Source organism: Ctenopharyngodon idella, chromosome 5 (genome assembly GCF_019924925.1).
Source record: "Ctenopharyngodon idella isolate HZGC_01 chromosome 5, HZGC01, whole genome shotgun sequence".
Taxonomy (NCBI): Eukaryota; Metazoa; Chordata; class Actinopteri; order Cypriniformes; family Xenocyprididae; genus Ctenopharyngodon; species Ctenopharyngodon idella.
Window position 1 is genome coordinate 3149907 of NC_067224.1, and position 25756 is coordinate 3175662.

General features: G+C 35.3%; 3 protein-coding genes across 3 annotated transcripts; 1 reads left to right on the top strand and 2 right to left on the bottom strand.

Moving 5' to 3' along the window:
- Window positions 1-601: 601 nt before the first annotated feature.
- c5h2orf68 (chromosome 5 C2orf68 homolog) lies at window positions 602-6076 on the bottom strand. The gene is made up of 4 exons (XM_051895027.1): window positions 5820-6076; window positions 4227-4342; window positions 2911-3056; window positions 602-1694 (listed from the first exon to the last, which is right to left on the bottom strand). The coding sequence occupies exons 1-4, from the start codon at window positions 5927-5929 to the stop codon at window positions 1572-1574; spliced, it is 495 nt and encodes a 164-aa protein (XP_051750987.1). The 5' UTR covers window positions 5930-6076; the 3' UTR covers window positions 602-1571.
- Window positions 6077-6240: 164 nt separating this feature from the next.
- On the top strand, window positions 6241-15756 carry usp39 (ubiquitin specific peptidase 39). Its single transcript, XM_051895022.1, has 13 exons — window positions 6241-6437; window positions 6776-6854; window positions 6940-7034; window positions 9144-9280; window positions 9435-9587; window positions 10287-10512; window positions 11098-11172; window positions 11287-11354; window positions 11534-11722; window positions 12658-12800; window positions 12904-13039; window positions 13133-13219; window positions 14989-15756. Exons 1-13 carry the CDS (start codon window positions 6386-6388, stop codon window positions 15040-15042), a joined length of 1494 nt encoding a protein of 497 aa, XP_051750982.1. The 5' UTR covers window positions 6241-6385; the 3' UTR covers window positions 15043-15756.
- A 231-nt stretch (window positions 15757-15987) lies between these two features.
- sftpbb (surfactant protein Bb) lies at window positions 15988-25493 on the bottom strand. The gene is made up of 10 exons (XM_051895024.1): window positions 25334-25493; window positions 25048-25106; window positions 22791-22865; window positions 22277-22393; window positions 21908-22045; window positions 19875-19955; window positions 19604-19787; window positions 16938-17071; window positions 16662-16739; window positions 15988-16522 (listed from the first exon to the last, which is right to left on the bottom strand). The coding sequence occupies exons 1-10, from the start codon at window positions 25386-25388 to the stop codon at window positions 16493-16495; spliced, it is 951 nt and encodes a 316-aa protein (XP_051750984.1). The 5' UTR covers window positions 25389-25493; the 3' UTR covers window positions 15988-16492.
- Window positions 25494-25756: the final 263 nt, after the last annotated feature.

A 25756-nucleotide genomic window follows, 5' to 3' on the forward strand; every position in this document is an offset into this window, starting at 1 on the left:
TAACATTTGTCTTCTCTCACACGAGAGGCGAGCACACTCACTATATCGAGGGGGGTTTGATCCAGTGCCATACCCTCACTCCCTTGAAGGGCCTCTAAAGCCTGTGGAAATGGCCCCTCCCTTGGAATACTCTTATGTAATCTGTGCATTGAGCACAAACTCTGATTAAGTACTTGCGTTTTGTAACATTAGAAGTAGTCAAATGCATTACTGTCAAATTCAAAGTACAAATTCCATATTTTTAGCTTTCCAACCATATAAAATAATGACTGTGAATCAATACATTTGCTACTTGGTGCAAAAACTCTACCTCATCTAACATAGATTCTTCCAACTCTAAAATCCAATGAGCCTCATTCAAAGTTGTTGTCAAATTGCCAAACTGTACATACCTGAGATTCCACTGCAAATGAAATCCAAGTTAGTACAGGCTATAAGCAGCCTACAGGCTAATCAGGGCTGCCACTCCCTCATATTCTTGACACCTTTGAACTTAACACTACATTGCTACATATATAATATATATTTATAGTGCTTTCCTGTGGCGAGTTACCATGCATAAAATCTTTGTTGACAAGCTGAATGAATGAAACTGCAGAAGCAGATAAAGAAACATGTATTTTTGCACATGATGTAAACATAGTGCACACTGCCATCATCTGTCCATATGAAAGAATGAACAATTCATCCTGCAATCTAAACATTAACACAATTGTACACAGTTGGAATACAATTACAAAAATAAAAATCTACCTGTACAATGAATGAAGAGATGAAAAAAGGAAAAAAAAAAAAGTTTTCAGGACATCATGAGCACCAACAAAGGAAAACATGATATTTATATCAATATTTCAATATAAATACATAAGAAAATAAAAGGAAAAGGCAGATATCCAAATGCATGGATATAAATATCAGAGCAACGAGGACCTCATTAGCATTCATCGAACTTTGTTTGAACTTTGTCAGCTATTTCCAGTAGCATCTACATGGACTACATCACAGTTGACTCCTTCAAACCTTCTCCTAGACTAAACAGATGGAAGTGTTTTTGACCTGATTTCTGTGTGGATTTTCTTATCTGAAAGCCTATAAGATGCAATACAGACTAATTGGACCTAGTGAGGCAATGTAGATTTTGTGGTTATAAAAACGAGTGCAAGAAAGTCACCTCAGGTGTAAAAAGAGCCACGGTCAAGCTGCACAACACTTCAAGATCCAGAGCGCTTAACATTTGTCCAATGTCTGGTCTGAGTGTGAAGTGAGGAGTGACACAAGGACTTCAGCTTCCAGTTGAAAGAACAATTCAGGTCGTATTTTCTGTGTATTACTGAAATACATACTATTTTAGATCAAAGTGTCTTTTCTCTTGAGGTTAGAGTCCGCTCATGAGCTACACCTTCACATTTTGTGAAGGCATGTTGGCATGCCTACATGGCATGTCCATGATATTTATGAATGCTGCATGCTTGGTGCCGTCATAGAGAAATGCAGTTCAGTCTCAATTCTGGCTCAACAGCGTCTCAGCGCTTTAATCTCCACTCTTATTTAAGAATGCTTCTCTCCTCTTTTCAGCATTTGTCACACCGCTTGTCCATTTCTTGTCCCACACGTGCCAACAGCGCCGCCCTCATGGCCGAGTCCAGAACGTTCTTCTCCGCCACTCTTTCCACAATAACTTCTGGCTTGTCCTCCTGGTTGGAAAAAAAAAAAAAAATTGAATCTTAACACATTAGGATGACAACTAACTAACAATAAAAGACTTTAAGACAAGTCAAATTTATATGGTGCTTTTGATGTTAAAGGGTTAGTTCACCCAAAAATGAAAATAATGTCATTTATTACTCACCCTCATGTCGTTCTACACCCGTAAGACCTTTGTTAATCTTCGGAACACAAATTAAGATATTTTTGATAAAATCCAATGGCTCAGTGAGGCCTCCATAGCCAGCAATGACATTTCCTCTGTCAAGATCCATTAATGTACTAAAAACATATTTAAATCAGTTCATATGAGTACAGTGGTTCAATATTAATATTATAAAGCGACGAGAATATTTTTGGTGCGCCAAAAAAACAAAATAACGACTTATTTAGTGATGGCCGATTTCAAAACACTGCTTCATGAAGCTTCGGAGCGTTATGAATCAGCGTGTTGAATCAGCGGTTCGGAGCGCCAAAGTCACGTGATTTCAGCAGTTTGGCGGTTTGACACGCGATCCGAATCATGATTCGACACAAAAGATTCATAACGCTCCGAAGCTTCATGAAGCAGTGCTTTGAAATCGGCCATCACTATATAAGTTGTTATTTTTGTTTTGTTTTTGCGGACAAAAAGTATTCTTGTCGCTTCATAACATTAAGGTTGAACCACTGCAGTCACGTCGACTATTTTAACGATGTTTTTACTACTTTTCTGGACCTTGAATGTGGTAATTTTGTTGCTTTCTGTTGGAGACCAAAAAAATCTCTCTATCTTAATTTGTGTTCTGAAGACGAACAGAGGTATTGCAGGTTTAGAACGACATGTTCCAATTAATTAATGACAGAAATTTCATTTTTGGGTGAACTAACCCTTTAAAGGGAAGAATTTAAAACTAGACCCAAAAACATTAAGACATAACAGTCCACTGCAATGGTTTTAAACCCATATTATTCCACATTCTCTGAATTTATTATGATGCCAACAACTGCAACAGCTTTAAATTATGATTCTCATTTTTTGTATGCAATTTTCTGTGTGTTTTTAGCCTTTTTTGCACTGCAGCATCTCAGTACATAAAGTCCTCATCTATGATTTCTGTTCACAACATTACTGTAGGAACAAGGAGGATAGTTCCCCCACTTAAGCTACTCCAGTAGCTTGAAAGCTCTTTGTAGCCTGTGATACATTAGAATCTCAATACAAACCTTGTGAACGATGAATGACGTTATTTGGCCATTGTCAGCTTGATAATCGAGCCAGAATAACTCTGTGCCAGTGTTCTCCTGCTCTGTGCCAGAGCTGCTCTCATTCCAGTCCTCCGCCTCTGCATTCGCACCTGCTTCAGATCCATCTGAAATAAACCAGGTGTCCAAACATCAAGCTCCAACATATCTGAACATGTCAAAAGCATTTTGTCAATTTTAATTCTTTAAAAGCCAATTTGCCAACCTGGCCCAAAATATTCACAATTACTTTTGTCATTATAGATTATTATCTATATTTATTGATTATTGATTATCATCTTATTTAGCTGGTTATTACTTAGATTACTCTTGGTGCATTAGTTAAAGTGTTAGTTCACCCAAAAATTCTGTCATTAATTACTCCCCCTCATGTCGTTACAAACCCATAAGTCTTACATTCATCCTCAGAACACAAATGAGGATCTTTTTGATGAAATCTGAGAGGTTTCTGTCCCTCCATTCAGCCTACACAACTACCCTTTCAAGGTCCAGAAAGGTAGTAAAGACATCATTAAAATACTCCATGTGACTCCAGTGGTTTAACCTCAATTTTATGAAGCGTCGCGAGTGCTTTGTTTGCACAAAAAAAAAAAAAGAATTTATTACTTTATGTAGAAAAAATTTAAATCCAACACACATACACTAAACAACGTCTGCTCTGGTGTCATGTATACGTCATGGTGCTCTCATGAACATGCACTGGAGAGTAATATTTTATATAACATGTTTTGTTTTTTGCGCAAACAAAGCACTGTTGCTTATAACTGTTTCAGTTTGCTGCATATTTATTTATTTGTTTGTTTGTTTATAATTTGTACTTATGTCCTACATAATATATTTTCCTTGTTTATATTATAGCCATATATTTTGTTTGCATTATCTCACAAAAGTTCATGCAATGTTTGCCGGTGTCGCTGTGGCAAGGTTTATGCTCACGCTCAAACACTTAATTTATATTTTAAATGCTCATTATCAGGGTTTAGTAATCCTCCCTCGACTAATCAACTAATAGTCGATAATAGGCAGCGCTACTGATGTTAAATGTATAAAATAAAAATAACCATATACTAAGCTATTCTGGAGCAAATTGACTTGGTAATACAGCTAACACTAATACAACACTTAGCCCAGTGTTTTGATTTACCAAAATTATGAATTTTTTTTTGTATTTGTATGATAAGTGTTTTTGGCACTTTGTTGATCCCCAATGGATCCTAAAACAAAACACTTTACATTGTGAAATAATAAAAGAAACTCTTTCCGCTTGTGTAACTTACTCTGATGGCGTGGGTGGTAGACCTGGCGGTCGGGTCTCCGCGGACGGCGAGGGGTGGTGGTGTGTCTACGCCTCTGTTTCTCCTTGGCCTGTTTTACCTCTCTGTCATAATCATCCCTGTAGAAAGATCAAATAGAACAAAAATATTTCACATATTAATTTTAATGTGGGTATGTAAACACTTAAAACACTGCCCAGAAGACCAAGCAGCCTTAAAACTCATTCGATTGGGTAATTTCTTACAGTATACTAACATAAAGAAAACTAGATCTAGAAGAAAACATCATCTACATTCTAATATGACTATTATTATTATTCCTTTAAGCAAAATGCCATGTATTATGGCAATTGTGAGTTACTTTATCTTATAATACTGACATTATTTCTCACAATTCTGACGTTTTTTTTTTTTCAGAATTGTGAGATATAAACTCGCAATTAATAAAGGTAATTGTGACTTTTTACCTGACAATTCTGAGTTTATTTCTCTCAATCTCGAGTTTCCAATTGTGAGGTACAAACTTGGAATTGCAAGGAACTTTTTTCCTTGCAATTCCAAGGGTCACAAATTTATTTGTGACCCTGGACCACAAAACCAGTCATAAGTCACACGGGTATATTTGTAGCAATAGCAAACAATGCATTGTATGGGTCAAAATTATCGATTTTACTTTTATGTCAAAAATCATTAGGATATTACGTAAAGATCATGTTCCATGAAGATATTTTGTAAATTTCCTACCGTAAATATATCAAAAATGTATTTTTGTGAGTGGATATGCATTGCTAAGGACTTTAGCAATAACTTTAGTGACTTTAAGTGAGACTTTAGTGATTTTCTCAATATTTTGATTATTTTGCACCTCAGATTCCAGATTTTCAAATAGTTGTATCTCAGACAAATATTGTCCTATCTTAACAAACCATACATCAATGGAAAGCTTTCAGATGATGTATAAATCTCAATTTCAAAAAAATTGACCATTATGACTGGTTTTGTGGTCCAGGGTCACATTTATTTATTTATTTCTGTGGCAGAAACAAGCTGCCATACTGTAGGACTGCAAAAGGAATTTAATGTGAAATCTTTCAGGATTTTAAAACACAACTTTGATTTCCAGTAGTAAGAAAATCTCAATATAATACATACAGTTATGATAAAGATTATATACTGTAATCTCCAAAGTATTTATTATGTAATAATATCCAGTGGGCATATATATATATATATATATATTATATATATATAAAAACTGTATATAGGAATGTATATAGGAAAGTATTTATTATGTTATAATATCCAATGGGACTATATATATATATATATATATATATAAACTGTATATAAGAATGTCAAGTTTTTCACTGTTTAATTCTTAGAAGATTCTTATTTGACCCCATTAGGACTGGATCCAAATTATGAAAGAAAGTCCAATAGGAATCATTTAGATATTCCTTTATGATTTTAAGCTTTCGAACTACATATTTATAGTTTTCAGATAAGTCAGGCTACTATAACGTACTAAGAAAACACATTAACTAACTAACTAACTACTACTACTACTAACTGTTATTGTGGGAAAGAGAGAGAGACCTGGCGATCTGATTCCTCCTGATGTGCCTCAGGAACCCGTGGCTCATATCCAGTCGACCGCCGGGCTTGTATTTGGCACTCTCCGCCTCTGCATCACGCATGACCTCCATAGATCTGCTCTGTAGATGAAATTACTCTCAAAATAAATTCATTTTAGCACACTGATAAACATTTCATTTACAACATCTCTCTGATCACCGGGGGCCGAGAACTTCAGTTTTAAAAAACGTTGGCCAATAAAAACCACACTCCTAACGGTCGAGTTTGTTTGTTGTTGTTTTTTCCCCTGCAGATTGTATTATACTGCGCTCCTTAAAATCTAGTAGCGCGTATTTTTGTTTCATAAAGTAAAACCCATCACGCAATAAAAAGTGTCTAGTCGCGAAAATACAGTACAAGACGTATCCAGTGTATGCTTTCGCTTCGACCCCGAGTTAATGTGCTCTTGGCCACCCCATTTTAGAGCGGAAGTGGAAGCGGGATTTTTGTAACGCTCGCAGAACGCGTTTGAAGAGTGTTCATTCAGCACTGAGTTGACTTGAATTTAGTGTGTTATTAAACGTAAAATGATCGCAGGCGTGAAACGGGAGAGGGACGTTGATGAAGACGAAGATGAAGGTATGTCTGAAGCGTTTACGAGATTGATAGTTTAGCAGAAATCAGTTTAAATCTGGAGGCCGCTGTCTGTTTTTAACGTAGCTGCTACAATACTTTTACTGTTATTCGTTTAGTAGACGCTTTTATCAATTTTTATTGTGATTTATCTTAAGGAGATCGTATGTTTATGTTCTGACCTGTGTATCATGACGGATAGATGCAATGCACAGGAACACTGATGATAATATCTGTTTTGATGTCATGTATTTCTGTCTGAGAGATCTCCATCATGGAATTGAATAGAGATCTGCATGTTTGGAACTGAAAACAACATGATTTTCATATGATTTTCATTTCAGAGGTGCGTGTGAAAATCGGTCGTTCTCATGTTGAAGATCGCAGAAGCCGCCATTGTCCATATCTGGACACAATCAACAGGTTCATTAATATGACTAATGATGTTTGTTATTGTAACCCAATATTCCTCTTCTGCTATAACAGACACTCTTGTTTTGTTTTTTAGGAGTGTTTTGGATTTCGACTTCGAGAAGCTTTGTTCAATCTCTCTTTCACACATTAATGTCTATGCCTGTCTGATCTGTGGGAAATATTTCCAAGGTAAGTTTGACTACAATTTATGATTTTACGGATTTGTAATTTTCCAAAATTATCAATTTCACAGGTCCATTTTATTGTCACACTGAAAAGCCCATTATAGTCTAGTCTATTTATTTGATATTAAAGGGTTAGTTCACCAAAAAATGAAAATTCAGTCATTAATTACTCACTCTCATGTCGTTCCACACCCGTAAGACCTTCGTTTATCTTCGAAACACAAATTAAGATATTTTTGATAAATTCGAGAAGTTTTTTTTAATCCTCTATTGAAAGTAACGAAATTAGCACATTCAACGTCCAGAAAAGTAGTAAAGACATCGAAAAAATAGTGCACGTGACTGCAGTGGTTCAACCTTAAAGCAACGAGGATACTTTATGTGCGCAAAAACAAAATAAAAATAACGACTATATTCAACAAATTTGTCTCTCCCCTGTTAAAAAAAAAAAAAAAAAAAAAAAACTCAGATTTCATCAAAATATTTTAAAGGGGGGGTAATCACACACAGTTTCTGCCAATCTCATGTTAATCTTGAGTACATCTAGAGTAACAATGCATCCTTCATATCTCCGAAAAGTCTTTAGTTTTGTCATATTTATAAAAGATAAATACGCTAAACCGAGTCTTTCCGAAAAAAAGCAGAGATCCTGGAGGCGTGTCTGCCGCCAGTGCCGTGGGCGGAGCTAAAGAGTCACTAGCACATGCAGCTTCTGCGTAGAGATCGCATGCTAGCTGCGACATCATTATAAATAAAAAGGGAACAAAAACGTTCGTGTTGTTTACATTATATGCACTTGCGCGCCAACTGCCAAAAAAACACAGACATCTGATCCAGCTTTACTCACCGCCCGCGATCTGAAAATGCAGTGCCGAACTGGGAATTGTTTACAAAGCATTCATCACCGAAATCCAACTCCGTTGCTGCCCCGGAAAAACAAACTTCATCCACTGTCCCCTTAACGCTGGGTTCTTTGGGAAGCTGAAAAAGGTAATCTTCCCCTCACAAACAAAAACACACTCCTTCGGTGACAGGAGCTGTGTCTCATTTCGGAGGCTGCGTCCTCTGGAGGGTGCATTTGAAGGCTGAATACTTCATCAAGGATGTCATATGTAAGAAAAGTAACCGTAATAAAATTGACTGATATTCATTGTGAGGTGTAAAATACTGTCATTTCTTTCTTACGTTGCAATCTAACGGTTATTTTTCTTAAATGAGACCTTCAAAGGGTGCAGGCCCTGAATTGGGACACAGCCATTGTTGAAAAATCCCTCGGCTTCCGTATCCCGAATGAAGTGCGTTGATGGGCGTGCTCTTGCTCTTGCTCTAGGTTTTGTGTGCGTGTGTGTGTGTGCACGCTTATCAGGGAGAAGTGCCTATACAAGGAATTCCGCTCTCTTTTGACGTCATATAGGACACACTCAAAAAACTCTCAGAAACTGGAAGTGGTGGATTTGGCACAGAAATACTCCGTCATACATCCAACTCGTGTTTTGCAGCTTTGGCCGTGTTTAGCATGAGAAAGCAACTCTTTACAGGTGTAAATAAGTCAGAATGCATGAAATAGCATTACACCCCCCCCTTTAATTTCTTACGGGTTTGGAACAACGTGAGGGTGAGTAATTAATGACAGAAATTCATCTTTGGGTGAACTAACCCTTTAAATAAATACCCAGATATATTTGATATTAAGTCCCATTAAATCACAATTGGAGTTTTATGGTTTGTTATTTTATGTCTGTTGATTATGGATAGAAACTTGTTTCCACCACGGAATAAAAAAAAATTAAGGTAATTGTGGCTTTTTATCTTTTTTTTTCTTGCATTTATAGCCAGCAATTCTGAATTTGTTTCTCATAATTGCGGGATAAAAACACTTTTTAGATATAAAATTGCAATTTCCCCGAGGAAGAAAAGTCAGAATTGTGAGGAAAAAGTCGCAATTATTTATTTATTTATTTTGTGTGGTGGAAACGAGCTTTCATACTATGAGGCCATCTGTATCTCTAAATGGAAATACTTGCATGAGCTGTATAATCAAAGTGACTGTGATCTATGTACATTTGAAGCACACTGTTTAGGCTAATATTTTGCCTTGTTTTGTTCCTGTCAGGTCGAGGTCAGAAGTCTCATGCATACATCCACAGCGTTCAGTTCACACATCATGTTTTCCTGAATCTCCACACGTTAAAGTTCTACTGCCTGCCAGACAATTATGAGATCATTGACTCCTCATTAGAGGACATTACGGTGAGAGACGGCTTTCCTTTAATCAGTTGACTGCCAATATATTATTGCTGTTTTATTCTACCATCCTTTTGAAAAGTGTAATTAATTACAGTAAAAAAAAAAAGATGATTATTCTACATCTCTGATTCAGTTCTACTTCATTTCTTTATTTCAGTATGTGCTGAAACCCACATTCACCAAGCAGCACATCTCTGGTTTGGATAAGCAGGGAAAGCTGTACAGAGCCTACGATGGCACAACATATTTGCCTGGAATTGTGGGTCTCAATAACATTAAGGCCAATGACTATGCTAATGTGGTTTTGCAGGTAAGATGAGCAACTAGTTATTTAACTTTTTAAAGTTAAAATGTGTTTGTCTCTCACAACTTAAAGGATTAGTTCACTTCATAATTAAAATTTCCTGATAATTTACTCACCCCCATGTCATCCAAGATGTTCATTTCTTTCTTCAGTCGAAAAGAAATGAAGGTTTTTGAGGAAAACAATCCAGGATTATTCTCCATATAGTGGCATTCAACAGTTACCAACAGGTTGAAGGTCCAAATGTCAGTTTCAGTGCAGCTTCAAAGAGCTCTACATGATCCCAGACGAGGAATAAGGGTCTTATCTGGCGAAACGATCAGTCATTTTATAAAAATATTTATAATTATATACTTTTTTACCACAAATGCTTGTCTTGCACTAGCTCTGCGATGCGGCACGCATTACGTAATCACGTTGGAAAGGTCACGCGAAAGCGAAAGGGGGCGAAATATATAAAGTCACAATTCTGACTTTATAACACGCAATTGCAAGACAAAAGGCAGAATTGTGAGAATTACCTTTTTTATTTTTTCAACAAGCTTCCATAGTTTTCTTTCTTGACAAATATGCATCACATTAAGTTTGTTAACTATAATCCAAATGGATGGAATTTTATATGCAATTCAAATATATAAATCTTAAATTTAGGCCTAAATACTTTTATGAGTGTACTATGTCACCTCTTGGTTTTTTTTTCCTAAGGCGCTGTCAAATGTGCCCCCTTTGCGAAACTACTTCCTCGAGGAGGACAACTATCGTGGAATTCGTCGGCCGCCGGGTGACATCATGTTTCTGTTGGTGCAGCGTTTCGGGGAGCTCATGCGCAAGCTGTGGAACCCGCGGAACTTCAAAGCTCACGTGTCGCCGCATGAAATGTTGCAGGCTGTGGTGTTATGCAGTAAAAAGAACTTTCAGATCACTAAACAAGGTATATCAGCACACCTCGTGAATACTAGTGTACTGCATACTGTGCAGTATATACAGTGCACTGGGTAATTGTTTTTCTTAAGCTGGTATCTTAGGTTCTAGGTTGCATGTTTAATTCAGAAAGTGGTGTAGTAGTATCAAGGAAAGTCTGTTCACTCGGCGGCCATATTTGCAATGCTTCCAGGCAGCTATTTCTGCATCCAAGACCAAGTCCTATCTACTTGAATGGAGGAATCCTGCTTACCACACTCACAATTAAATAACGTACTTCAAATCAGCAACAAAATCTGACATGAACTGTCCCATAAATATTGTTTCTTATGCTCAGATAGCATTATTTTTCAGGCTGCACATGTGCAGTCCTCTAATGGCAGCTGCAGTGATGCGATGACTTTATCAATCAGTGATTGGATCTTTTATTTAGAAGGCAGGACTTTTTCCGTCATATTTAGGCTTAAATATTTCTCCTGTTCATAAGTAATATAAGTGCACCATCTTTGTAAATCTAAACTCTACAGCAGTCTGTCATTCCCATACAACAGGAACTTGCACTTTTTAAACCAGTGTTGTGCTCTTTGTCCTCTAGGGGACGCTGTTGACTTTCTCTCCTGGTTCCTGAATGCGTTGCATGGTGCTCTTGGTGGGACAAAGAAGAAATCATGTGAGTTTTGTTTTGTGTGATTCTGATTGACTTTTTAGAGGCGTGTGTTTGTGCTAGTTGTTCTCAGTTGTAATCTTCATAAGTACAGGGTGAAATGGTTTTTCTCTTCTGCAGCCATTCTCACCAAGGTGTTTCAGGGGTCTATGCGGATCTTCTCAAAGAAGCTTCCCCATCCTGACTTGGTAGGTGTCTGCTGGGCAGTTTCTTACTGTAATCCGATTTGTGCTTGCTAAACCATTTAAACAGTTCAGAACCAACCAGCATTTAGTAATAGGACACAAAAATGCTGTATTTGCAGTGTCAGATTAGATTTATTTATTTTTGAATGGTTTCGTAAGTTTCCGTCCTTGTTTTCTTACAGCCTGCTGAAGAGAAAGAAGCCCTTCTCCTTAAGGAGGAGTACCAGGAGGAGATGTCGGAGTCCACCTTCCTGTACCTGACCCTTGACCTGCCCACCGCACCCCTCTACAAAGATGAGAAGGAGCAGCTCATCATTCCTCAGGTTCCTCTCTTCAACATCCTGGGCAAGTTCAATGGAAACACTGAGAAGGTGTGGATTTACTTTCAATTTGCTGTTTGTTTTTTTTTGTTTTTTTCCCCTCAGATTCAGAATTATTTTTTTGGTTTGTTTATTTATATATATATATATAATGTATTATATAAGTATTTGTAATGCATTAATTATGCCTTGTAATGCACCTTATATTGCATTATATGATCTCATGAATAATTTACATTATAATTTGTAATGCATTATAATACTTATCTAGTCATTACACCTTTTAAAAAGTATAATGCATTAAACACATGACAAAAATTAGATGTAACAACAAAGAAACTGCAAATATATTATAATGCATTTTAATTTTGGTTGCCATTATTTAAAAAAAAAAAAAAGATATAATGCATTATAACATACATTATGAATACCTTTTATAATGCATTATACATAAAGACATACATTAACAAAACCATTTCCTTAAAGTTTTCATCAAATATTTATATTTTAAGTTGAAGTGCTAAAATGACTGGATCTAACTAAAAAAAAGCTAAATAGAAATTTAAAAAAAAATAATAATAATTTAAAAAAAAAAAAAGATGGAAGCACATAAAAAACCCCACTAAAACCTAAACTAAAAGTCAAAAAATTATTAAATACTATAATAATTAATACTAAAATAACGCCAGAAGAGCTTTTTGGCTTTTTTCAAAATGTTTTTAATTATATTTTCGAGGGAAAACAACCAACCAAACAGCTATTTTTTAATTTTTTTTATTATTTTTTTTATGCTTTTTATATAATTTATATTTTCTTAAGCTTATTTATTCCCAAATGTTGACACACTAGTTATGCAGTATGTTTATGGAACCGTTAATACAACTAAGGGTTTTTGTGAAGACTGAGAGGGAAAATGCCTGATATTGAATGTGCTCCTTGGTTTACAGCCAATTATATACAATTAACTTGTGACGTTTTTGTAACAGGAGTACAAGACCTACAAAGAAAACTTTCTGAAAAAGTTCCAGCTCACCAAACTTCCCCCATACCTCATCTTCTGCATCAAACGATTCACAAAGAACAACTTCTTTGTCGAGAAGAACCCCACCATCGTCAACTTCCCCATCACGTATGTGACCACCGTTGCTCAGGATAAATTAAGTTTACGCTCTTTTAAACATTTCTATATTCTCTGTGAACGTATTTTGAAATGTTCTTGTGAAAACATTCAGGAATGTCGATTTGCGCGAGTACCTCACAGAAGAGGCGCAGGCTACTGAGAAGGTCACCACCTACGACCTGGTGGCCAATGTAGTTCATGATGGAAAACCCACTGAGGGTTCCTATAGAATTCATGTTCTGCATCATGTGAGTGTGTCACCAACACTATTCCATTCAAAACATACCAGCTTTGTTTTTGGGATGGTTTGTATAATATGGGTGCTTTCTAATGTTTGACAGGGCACAGGGAAGTGGTATGAACTTCAGGACCTGCAGGTGATTGATATCCTCCCACAGATGATCACACTCTCAGAGGCGTACATACAGGTTTGCTACTCATTACTTTCATATGTCGTTCGGTAATAAAGTTGATGGGATTAAAACATGGCTGAGGATCAGATTTTATCAAGAAAATTGGGTTACACTATATTTCAATAGTCCACTTTAAGGCCCCGATATACTTCAAACGAAATTGAAGAATGAACTGGTGTGACATCATTTCAAACAAAATCAGGCCAAAACAAAGTTTATTTGGAGTTCGTTTCAGGAGTTTGAAACAGCTTGGATCTTTTTTGAGCAGACAGTCTACTAATACTCTGACTACTAGTTGACATGTAGTTGCAAAGTTACTTATAGTTAGTATAATGTCTAAAGTGGACTATCGAAATAGTGCTACCAAAAAGAGTTGTTTTTTTTGACAGAAACTTGATACAAATTTGTATGCTTTTGATTTTCATTGTTCAATAAGACCCATGATTCACAGTTCACATCCCTCACACAATTCTGTTATAGCAACAACAACAAAAACAAAGAAAGGGAAAAAAAGATGAAAAATAGAATTTGTCAGCAGAAGTGATTACTAAATTGTGCTGGTTTCCTCAACTTACATCTGACATACTTGTCAATGAAGAATGCACACTTTCTCTTTTCAAATATTTGAGGAAGTATTGTCTATAATTAAATTGCTTTTGTAGATTTTTATTATTATTAAATCATATATATTAGTGTTGTCAAAAATATCGATATTTCAGTATGTATCGATACTGAAATATCTGAAACGGTCCCAATACTCTTTTTCTGCAGTATTGATACACCAATACCAGTGGCGCGTTCTTACTCTCTCTTCTCTCCGACGGCAAAGTGACACACAGCCGCCTCCTCTCTCACACTCGTCTCGTTCGCTCCTGTTGAATAGTGCTTGTATTGCACATAATTTTAGTAATTCCCGCAGGTTTCACGATCACACCAAAAGTATGTGCACCACTGATCTATATAAGTAGCGCTCTTATAAAGCCTTTCAAACAGCTCGTGAAGTACCAAATTGACTTCTTTTTTTTGTGGCTTATTGTGCTTAAATGGTCAAATACACAAATTATGTCAAAATGCCCGTCTTGCTGACTATTCAGATAAATACAGTCAGTTTTGGAGCACAAATAGTTGAGAAAACGCATGTTGTATAACAGTATATTGGATCTGTGCATAAGCTCTTAAAGTGACAGCAGCCTAATAAACCTGCTGCTGTCTGTCACGTTAATCAAAGAGCAAAAAACAAAGAGAAAATCACTCGCTGCTCTTGTCTGAATAACTTTTGTAACTTTAATTGTAAGCATTAATATGTATTTCATTTTTACAATAAAGTAACACTGGATAGTCTTCGCATTTGATTACTTTTCTGTAATAATTCTTACCCGAATACTACTGTTAGACCCGCCTGAGTAACTTAAAGCTTTATTTAATTTGTCTCTGTTCTGTTTATTTGTGCTATATTTTGCAGTTTTATTTGTTCTTATTTTATTACTATTTACTTTTTTTTTTTTTTTTTTGGTAAATTTAGTTAGATTTAAATAAAGTCTCCTTGTGCTCTGTGTAAGCTATTATCAAAAAATTATGAGATAATAACAAATTATCTGTATGACGGTATGGCAGTTTTCTCTGTGGAATCGAAAATGATATTGGATATCGATATTTTTAAAGGTATAGTATCGAAGTTGGAAATTCCAGTATCATGACAACACTAATATATTAGCATTGCATAAGATGATGGATACTGTAGTCATTGCAGTCCAGCCTTATTTCACAAAATTCTTCTTTTGCAGATTTGGAAGAGACAAGATAAAGATGATGGAGCAGAAAGCCATTCAGGGGCATAGGATGCCCAAAAACACAGCATTGGCGAGATTGAAATGAAATGCATCGTTCCCATTCAGGCCTGAATGCAAAACATCAAGCGCTCTGCCCTGGAACCCTGGCTTAAGAATGACGAGATGAGTGAAAGTTACAATGAGAGAACACATTGACCTTAAAGGGATAGTTCTCCCAAAAATCAAAATTCTCTCATTTATTCACCCTCATGCCATCCCCAATGTAAATGACTTTCTTTCTTCAGATAAACACAAATTTTTAGGAAAAAAATCCATCTCTGTGAGTCCACAATGTCTTTGAATCAATGTCTTTTGAAGCCAAACGATTGGTGTGTGTGTAAGAAAAATACTAATAGTTTTAAGTTTACAGTCACAATTGCTGTGTGTGGTTTTTCAAGTGTCAAACGAGCTTTAGCCATTCAGTGGCCATTATATGGACTCACGGTGATGGATTATCTTCCTAAAAATCTTCTTTTGTGTTTATCTAAAGAAAGTCCTATACATCAAGGATGGCATGAGAGAATTTTCATTTTTGGGTGAACTATCCCTTTAAATTTTGATGTTTCATTTCATGTAAAGATGCTAAGAAATCTGTAAGGTGAACGTTACACATTTTTGTGTTCCCAGGTGATTTTTTAAAAAGAATTATTTCAGTTTGATTGTGACTGTTCCTTTGCCTATGAAGTTGTAGTATGAGACCTTTTATTAAAGTTTTCAAGACTATATACAGTGTTTCATTCAGCTGTTTAGAAAACAAGTATTGTGAATAATAAGCTAGACTAAAACCTCCAAAATTAAAGTGGAAACACACGTGAGGTGTCACTTAATGCAAATTGAAAAGAATTAATAATAGGATACATAGTTTTCTCATACAGCATTACCATAAACAACAGTAAAAATCCAAAGGCAGTTGTCTGTTTTCTGACAGATTTGAAATGATTTCAGCTACGTTAGTGAAGATAAATGTAAAAGGCTTTAATCTGTGTTGACAAAAACAATTGTCACTGTTAAAAGTTCATAAAGTGCTTTTCTTAATTAACTTACAGCTTACAATGCCTTAAAATACAAATTTGAATTTTATTTTTTCCATCTTAACACAAAAATGAGGATGTAACGGCTTCATATAATGTTACACACAATGCACGCTATGTAAAGATTTCCTATAGGCTAAGATCACTAGTTTTATTATTACATGTTTACCCAGTGTGGTTTAATTATGAAACTACAGATACAGCACATAACTAATAGGTAGTAATTAAGGGTTACATTAAAACTGGTAAATAAAGTTAATTTAAAGCAGATATAACAGTCATTGCCTGCACTCAAACTTCTGTACTTCTCCAATTTCCCTTGATTTTGTGTGTGACAAGGATGTGGATACAAAAAGCTTGATCAAGTATACTAGAAAACACAAAAGTTGTTGCTTTTCTGATCTGGAATCTTATTGGATTGATCACTTTCACTTGTGTCTCCTGCAAAGGTAATCTTCCTGTTGACAAAACACAAAAAAAGAGTTCCTTAATGTCAGACTATCTTGTGATTCTCTCCAATCTGTTCAACAACCCCAAAGTAAAGTCTTTTAAACTGAACTGTGATTGATAGTGGCAATCTTGAGCAGTTATTATTACCTGACATGCGCTGATGGACAGTTGTTTCCCATCACTCTTAAGGAGCCTGTGGCCATGAAGCTTCACAAACCCTTCACACTAGGACAGAACAAGGAGAAACAATCCAAAGAGTCAGTCTGTTGCTTTTTCTGTAATAGCTGTGTTGTCATTGTACATCACTGCAGATGATTGTGTCAGATAGTGTGTTTACTTCACATGTTTGAAAGGAATTTTAACTCTTGTACACAGATTTTTTTTAAAAGGATTGTTATGATGTATTGTGCTTGTGATCATTACCTGAGGAATAGCATTAGGGTGGAGGTGACATATCTTCTGGAGCAGGTCAGAGATCTGGATCCCAGTTGCGTTGTGACCCAGATGAAACTGGGAGAGAACCGCCAGTACTTTACAGGAATCACAGTCTGTTTGCACTGTGGACATGGAGAGGACACTCATAATTCATATTAATCATATTCACAGTGATTTACAAACAGAAAGAATGATTCTTCAATCAATTCTGGTCTGAGGAAGTCAGTGGTTCTCAAACTTTCCATGGCAAACGCCATGGACGAATATCTGAACATTAAGTACCAACTAGTCACATTCAGCACCCGAGGGCCCGATCATGGTCCCAGCAGGCCCTTGGGCACAGAGGTATTAGGGTAGTAGGTTGTACTTTATGTACAATTTTTAACCTAAATGTTTCCATTCCATGCATTGTACCAGATTTAGCTAAAAGCTCATTTTCAGCCGCAGTCCCCTGGCAGGTCAACATAAACAATAAAATAGCACACACAATACATATATACAATAAGACATACATACACATACTATCAGGACCAAAAAACAAACAAACAAAAAAACCAAGTTGATTCGATTTTTAAAAAAGATTTTAACTTCAATTTAAAAACCAATAGCTTTACACCCTTTTATATCCTCTGGCAAAGCATTCCAGTGAGTAGTAGCTTTCACAGCAAAAGACCATAGCCCAAAAGCAGAATGACGAAAAGGAACAACACAATTACTTATAGATGATGATCTTTTAGATCTCACAGAATTATTAGGACGAAAACTAACAAAGTCACAGAGTACAGAAGGAGCCAGGCCATTTGAAATTTTATAAACCATACACAAATTTGAAAAAAGCGTATAATTTCTCCAAGATCCTACAGTGGTGAAAATGGTTTGGTTTTTTATCTAAAGTTTTTAAAGTCTGTTTATATAGGGATTTTAAAGACTTAACCATAGTTTCACCAGCTTGACCCCAACATGTAAGACAGTATGAACTATGAGAAAGAATTGTAGCATGCATAAAGGTCTTAGCTACATCGACAGAAAACAAATTGTCTAATTTGTCTAAAAAGTTATATTTAATATTCCTCACCATTTTCTTTACATGTTTTTTAAAACAAAGATTTGAGTTCAATATTACACCAAGATACCTGAACTCATTAACTATTTCTAGTTTGAAAGCTACTATTCGATGTGATAAGACTGATCAACCGATCTTGAGAAGAAAACTATTTTACGAGGTGGTGATTTCATATTTGTATGATGATGATTCGTGTTTGGGGCAAGTATGAATGGGATCTTATCTTACAAACTCATGCAAATTATCCACCACAACAGCGCACGTGCAAGTGAATTATTTTTTTTATTTTTGGTTACGCCACAAAAACAAAGGTTATATATATATCAAATATAAATTTATTAATTTATTAATTTTCTTGGTTAAATAAACAGGAGACAAAAAAAGATTTTTAAATTAAAAAGAGAGACCAAATACAATTCTGTTTTGCATTTTTACACTAACTATGTAATGTTCTATTTATTTAAACCAAGGAGGCTATAAATTTCATTGTTTTTACACATTTTTACATAACTAAAGGCAGTAACAATTTAAAAAATATATTTTATTTGTGAACTTCAGCTTTTCTTTTTAATAGTCAACTAATTTTCAGCAGTCATCAAGCTTGCACACACTGGTCACAGACATAGACATGAAGATGTAGCTTTAATTTCCCCAAGCTGATTGTTCACTAAAACCCCCCACAGTCGTCATGTTTTCAGGCCATTTCAAGTTTGATTTTGACATGACATAAAGTGGTGATATCTAAGTGGGTGAGTTGCTTACTTACTTTTTAATTAGTCTTCCCATCAACGCCTGACTGTGTTCATTCAGGCCCATTCGAGAAGGCACACAAAAACAAGAGGTGGGATTTATCGCACGAACCAATCATATCCAATCATAGCGCGATGGAGGCACTGCCTCCTCTCATGTGACTTTCCCCAATTCATTCTCAATTACCGGCCACTAAACCCAGCGCACGTTTTAGGGGATCTGTTAAAACTCAATGGGATCAGGGGAGGCACGAGAGACACGGACTCCCGCTGTAACTTCACCTGCGGGTGTCACTGCTGGATAGTCTTTATAAAAACTAGTGACTTTTACACTTTTTAATGTCACATTTTGTAATATCTTTTTTCATTTTTATATATATAAAAATAAGGTCTTATTTTGTAAATTTCCAGATTTGCATTGCCACAGCTTGAAAGCTACTATGTGATAAGACTGATCAACCCGATTTCATGAGGAAACGTAACTATTTTACAAAGTAGTGATTCGTATTAATTTGTACAACGTGATTTGTATTTGGTTTATCGTTACTAAAACGTATGAATGAAATCAGAAATTCATGTCAGTTAGTCACTACAAGAGTGCATGTGCTCAGAAACAAATGTCACCTAGGTAGTACACAGAATAAAATAAAAAATTAAAACACTATATAAATAAGGTTAGGTAATATTTTGTACATTTCCACTGATTTCCATAGTTCCATAGTATGTGATAAGACTGCGCTCAATGATCAACCCAATCTCACGAGTCACCAGTTCGCCAAAATGTAAAATAGTTACAAATCGCCCTGAGTTTGTGTTGCATGGATGCCATTCATACTACTTACATGACACTGGTGTTTCTGGGAAGAGACACAGACCCAGGGCCGTGCAGATGGCATGTGGAGGGAGAGAGGACAACAGGAGCTCAATCAGCTTCTTTCCATATGTTTCTATGAAGGTGTCGCATGTGTCCTTATAATGTTCAGGTAAAAGATGACAGATTTTCTCCAGAAGGTTCTCTATCATCTCCTAAATCAAGACAGGAGCATTTAATATTCAGGTGCTTTGCTAATGAATTAAATTAAGAACATATTAACTAGTAAAGATGTGTCTTACTTCAGTTCTCTCTTTTGGTAGCAAGCCCTCTACTGTCTTTATGAGGAACAGACAGAAGGTGCAGATGGGATTGATGTGAACCTAAGAAACAAAGTAGAACTTGAGAGTCATGGCAATCATATGTTGAGTTATCCACTAAATAAATATCAGAAAAGAGCTTTATCTAATGTGTTTTCATGACTAGAACTACTCAAACTATGGTCTCAAACTTTCTCTTTTCAAATTTAAAGATACATATGATGCATATGTACAACGAACTTTGTTTCCCAGTGAAACCTGTTTGAGTATTTACCAACAATCATTAAATAAATTAGGTTGAGTCAAGTGCAATTTATTTGCATAGCGCTTTGCAGAAATTCATAATGTTAAAGTTTATAATAGCTTAATGCCTTATAGTCCACTTTGAGCAGTTTAGAGCTGTACGATAGGATAATTTACCATGATATAAATGATCTACCAGATGAGATTTGCTATATAGTATATATCAGTGTTGGAAAAGTTACTTTTAAAAGTAATGTGTAACAATATTGTGTTACTCCCTAAAAAAGTAACTTAGTTACTTTTTATGGAAAGTAATGCTTTACATTACTTTTGCGTGACTTTTTCTCACTTGGCTGAGGCTGGCTCTGCTCCAGGCCCTACAGGTGTTTTTATTTTATTTTTTTAAAGAGAAGTTCTTTTTTGCAAGTGTTTAACGCAGTAATGCATTCAACAACATAACCTATATAACACACACCTTTATTGTCTTTTAAAAACACATTTAGAATATTCTTATATTCTGAACACTTAGAATATTTACTGACCCCTATAGTGATGTGTGACATACAAAAGACCTCTTAATATTACAGGTTATATAATCAACCGTACAACTGAAGGTTGAAAATAATGTGTTTTGCTACTTTTTGTCTGTTCCCATACATGCATGAGTGTGCATGTCTAAGTGACTATTTTATCTATTAAGAAAAAAGTCAGAATTGCGTGATAAAAACTCAGAAAACTCAGAATTGTGACTTTATATCTCTCAATTTTGACTTTATAACTCGCAATTCTGACTTTATAATAAGTTTAAATCTCGTAGTTCTGAGAAATAAAGTCAGAATTGTGAGATAAAAAGTCGCAATTACCTTTTATTTTTTATTTAATAAAATAAACAAGCTTCCATAACCGCCAGCATTTTTGATAACTTTCACAAAACTTTCATGGCCCCCAGAATATTTTGTTGTATGAATATCTGAACGTAATATATCAAAAGAAAGAAAAAAACATTTTTAACTAGCTTCATACATTCTTTTTTTTTTTATTTTTTTTTTTTTTGTCAATACTTGAATGTTGGTAAGTGTAATAAAAAAAGCAACATTTTAAACAAAAAGCTGAGAAAATTACATTTTTTTTTTTTTTTCAAAGACTACAATGTGCATAAGCAATGCTTTTATCGCTTGTTTCTGCTCATTTTTCATCTGTGTTTTGATCCGGAGATTCTGTACTCATTCAGAAGATGCGTAATAGCGCCCCCTACCGTATAACAGTGAAAACATGGAAAGCCGGAAAATTCTGTCAATGGTGGGGAAAGAGTTATTTTTTAAGCAAGTGTTTAAGCAAATGAATTAAACTGAAAAGTAATGTGCATTGCTTTTTTTTTTTTTATAAAAGTAACTTAAATATTAATGTGTACATTTCTAAAGTAATGCATTACTCCCAACACTGGTAAATATGGCTTTAGGTGGGTGTACTGAACGTACGCGGATAAAATTTTGTTTTGCGGTGATACTGAGGATTATGGTGTTAAATTCAATTTATAACATTTTGGTGCAGTGACAAACCTATTTCAGCTAGAATTAAGGTTATGTTCACTGCTATATATCTCCTCCACACCTAAGCAGTTTCATCAAGAAGTTGATTGAAGGTTATGCCATAATTCTTTTATCTTTAGTCCCCAAGTGTTCAACCAAGATTTAAATCAAGCAATGATTCAGATGGTCTGAGTGATGAGTGTTTCAAGTCCAAAATGGTGTAATCTTTGATCTAACACGTACCTCTTGACTAGTTCCTCTTGAGGGTTTTGCATAGAGCAAGCCATGCTCATTCAGGCCAACCATGAGCTCTGATGGGGCTTTTCTCTCAGACCGGATGCCACACAGTCCCAACATTGAGCATATGTCACCTTTTTGATTCTGCAACGAGGGTAAAAACATCTGGCTTTCAGGGCTACTGTATTATTTACATAAAGAAGATATTGCTCATGTTTATATATTTTGAATGTTTTGGTTTAAGAAAGAACTAATGTGCTATCTATCATTCTCCCAAATGTGTAATATAATAAATGAACCCCTCAAAAATGTTCTGGCTACTACATTCACCCCACTGTCAGAGAAGTCAGAGGTGTTAAACTGAGAAGCACTCACTGCAAATGCACTGAAATGTTTGATGACCAAATGCACATATGTCTTTGCTCCATCCATACACAGAGGGACGACCGGGTGTTCAGAACAAAACTTGTCCAAAGCATTTTCAATAAGATGCTGTGAAGACAATTTAAGATCAATATATTAACAACTCCAAATCATTCATAACAATGAGTTTAAAAAACATGTAATTTAGTTGAAGCTTTTATTCAATAGCAGCTTATCAGCACACTTATTACAGCAACAGAAACTACAAAACTCAGTTTGAAAATAAAGCAGCTGCAAATTTCACTTCTCTATATGACCACTGGGGCTTTAGCACACCGTACAAAAACATATGAAGGACATCACACAAATTCATATGAATTACTGAGATTGTGTTGTACAGGAGGCATTTACCAGGTCTGGCTTAAAGAAAATAAACATTCAAACTAAGACTAAAATTACAGCTTTAAACATTGATTTACCACTGAATTGAATTAAATGAATTTCAACATCACACACACAATGTCACCTGATTGTCTTGACTGGAGAGCATTTCTGCCAAAAACTGGATGATCTTGTTGCAGTCAGTGCACATGTTGTTCACCTAAAGGATGATGACAGTGAAATATCATGTTGACTTACAGTAATTAAGGTCATATTCTGTGAGCTCATATGAAGAAAACCTTTGAACTTCAATTTAGTGCATTTCAGTGCTTAGTCTGGATGGAAAAATACACGAAAGAATGGTGCATACCGATGGTGATAGTTTCTAACAAAACCACAAACTCTCACAACCTCTTTTCTAGGGATGTACGGGTAAAAAACGAATCTATCTTCAATATAAAGAAGGAAGTGTGAAAATTACCATATTCTCAGATCTTGTTTTAAGGTTCACAGTCAAATTTTAGATGTTGATCTGATCTTTTATTATTTGAAGAGTGGCAATTTCCTGCAACCTACCTTATACAGATTATATTAGACAGTGACAAATGAGAATTTATCTACTAATGGTCCAAATGGAGCAGAACCTGACCAAGAGTTACAGAATACCTGACATTTTTTAAAATATAAAACCCTCCAAACAAACAAGCAAGCCCAGCCCTGGAGAGAAAAAGTAACACAAAAGTAACATACATTACTTTTAATAAAAAGTAAGTAACGCAATATTGTAACACATTACTTTTAAAAGTAACTTTCCCCAACACTGCTTGTGACACTGCAAGACCTTTATTGCATTAACTATAAGAAAAGTTAGAACACTTGCAAATAGTAAATAAAGATGAATATAAAATAAATAAAAAACAACTTGTAGGTGATATATAGACATATATATATATAAAAATAGTTTGATTGTCAACTCAGTTGGTTATGTATACGCCCTAGTCTAGTTCCTGTCCAGAGGTTTCATTTCCAGCCAAATGTAAGAAATAGTAAAATGAGTAATTTCTTCATACCGTAGCGGTATTTGACTGGTCATCAGAAGAAGACGGTTCATGCTAATGCCTGCTATAGCACCTCTTGTGGCAATACTGAGAATTCAACGAGTACTTGCTTTCTTACAGTACTTCTCAGTTGCTTTGGCACATTTTTTGAAAATGTTCACGCTTCAAAACCTAGTTATTGTGTCAGTAAATTGGCCAATGCCACCAAAACAAGAGTTTTTGTCATCGTGTGAGCCACACTGGTCAAAATGTTTAGATGTTTTTTTCACTAGGGAAATATTTGTTATATATTTTTCCTATACTTTTTTGTTGACACTGACTGCTTACTATACATAATGTCAGTTTTGTCTAGCTGAATGCTCTTGTGTATCTCACTGAGCTTTTTAGACAGATTTCAACAGGAAAAACTTTACTGAGAAAAGTCATTACTGTAGTACACAAAAAGAAAAAAGGAACATTTTTATTTATACAGTACATTTATTTTTGAAAAAATGTGTTTCATGGAAACTGAAGTTCACCACTGCTTGTTCATTTGACACACTCTATGTTTTCCCCTAACACCACCACACTTCCTATTGCTCTTCCACGACAAGCAACTGTGAATTTTCAGTTTACATGTACCACATTTCTACAAAAATAAATGTACTGAATAAATAAAAATGCAATTATACAGTAGGGTTGTGGCGTTCCTCCATGTTCAAAAATGCTAGTAATTTTGCTGGGCGAACTCCATATATATGCTTCCAAACTTGTTTGGTAAGATTGTGATTCCTGTTTCATTGCAATAGCAAGCCATTTGCCAATTTAGCAGACATTACAAACATTGCATATCAGATTTTTATGGAATATACATGCATATTTTGATAATTCCATGGATCATTTTGCATGTGGAGGCTCACACGATGAAAGTATGTTTAGAAGTTGTGAAGAGTTTGACAGTTTCACTGAGAATCAACTCATCAGTTTCAGATCAACAAGCCATGTACATTTAGTTATTGTGCAAACTGTACTTTCTCTTTTACATACGTGCCAAAAACAAATGCAATTTGCTTATAAGAAATTCAAATCTGATGTGAACAAGAAACGAATTGTTCAGAGATCTGAACTTATTGTTTTGAAAGAAAAAAATCTCATTCGAGAACTGAGCCAAAGCGACTGAGAAAAACTGTAAAAGTGTCTGTTTCTCTTCTGAAGTAGCCTATTATAATATAACTGACATCAAGGTAGCCAGCAGTTTATGAAATAAATAAAAATGTAGGCTATATGTAATGGGATAGTAGTAGCGTACTCAGTTTATGAACAGTGTAAAACTTCCACATAGAAAATGTATCACTCACGACTCACCATGGGATGGCTGGATGTTCGTGGTGCTGTGGACCGAAGGTCTGCGTTTCTTGCCCATCCTATAGAGAAACCAGAGCATGTAAAGTATTTCTAGCTAATATGGAATTATATAAACTACTTGTCTCAGAAATCAACTGCCAACTTTGAAAAAAAGAGCTCACTTTAATTCAACTGTCTATTTCTTAATTTAACTCGTATTATTAAGCGTTTTAATTAATAAATTTAATGGTTATGTTCAATCAAAATATAACATAGCCAGCTTTAGTTGATATTTAAACTCTCTCACCTGAAGACAGGGAAGAAGCGAAGAGGAAAAAAGTGGCAAAGGTAAACTGCATCATGTTTAATCAGTGCTCTGAATGAGAAGTGCTGCTCTGATGCTGTCTGTGTTCAACTGATAAACCACACTAACGTTTTATTGTTTTGATGAGGATTGAGGAAGTTGCTGGTTTAACCACCAAACAGCGACAGTCTTCCTGATTCGCTGAAAGTATTTAGCCTACTGCATGTGTGACTGTGAGATGTTATAGGCTTTTTATATACAGTTGCAAGAAAAAGTATGTGAACCACTTGCAGAATCTGTGAAAATGTGAACAATTTTGACAAAATAAGAGAGATCATACAAAAAGTTATTTTTTATTCAGTACTGCCCTGAGTAAGATATTTTGCATAAAAGATGTTTACATATGATCCATAAGACAAAAAAATA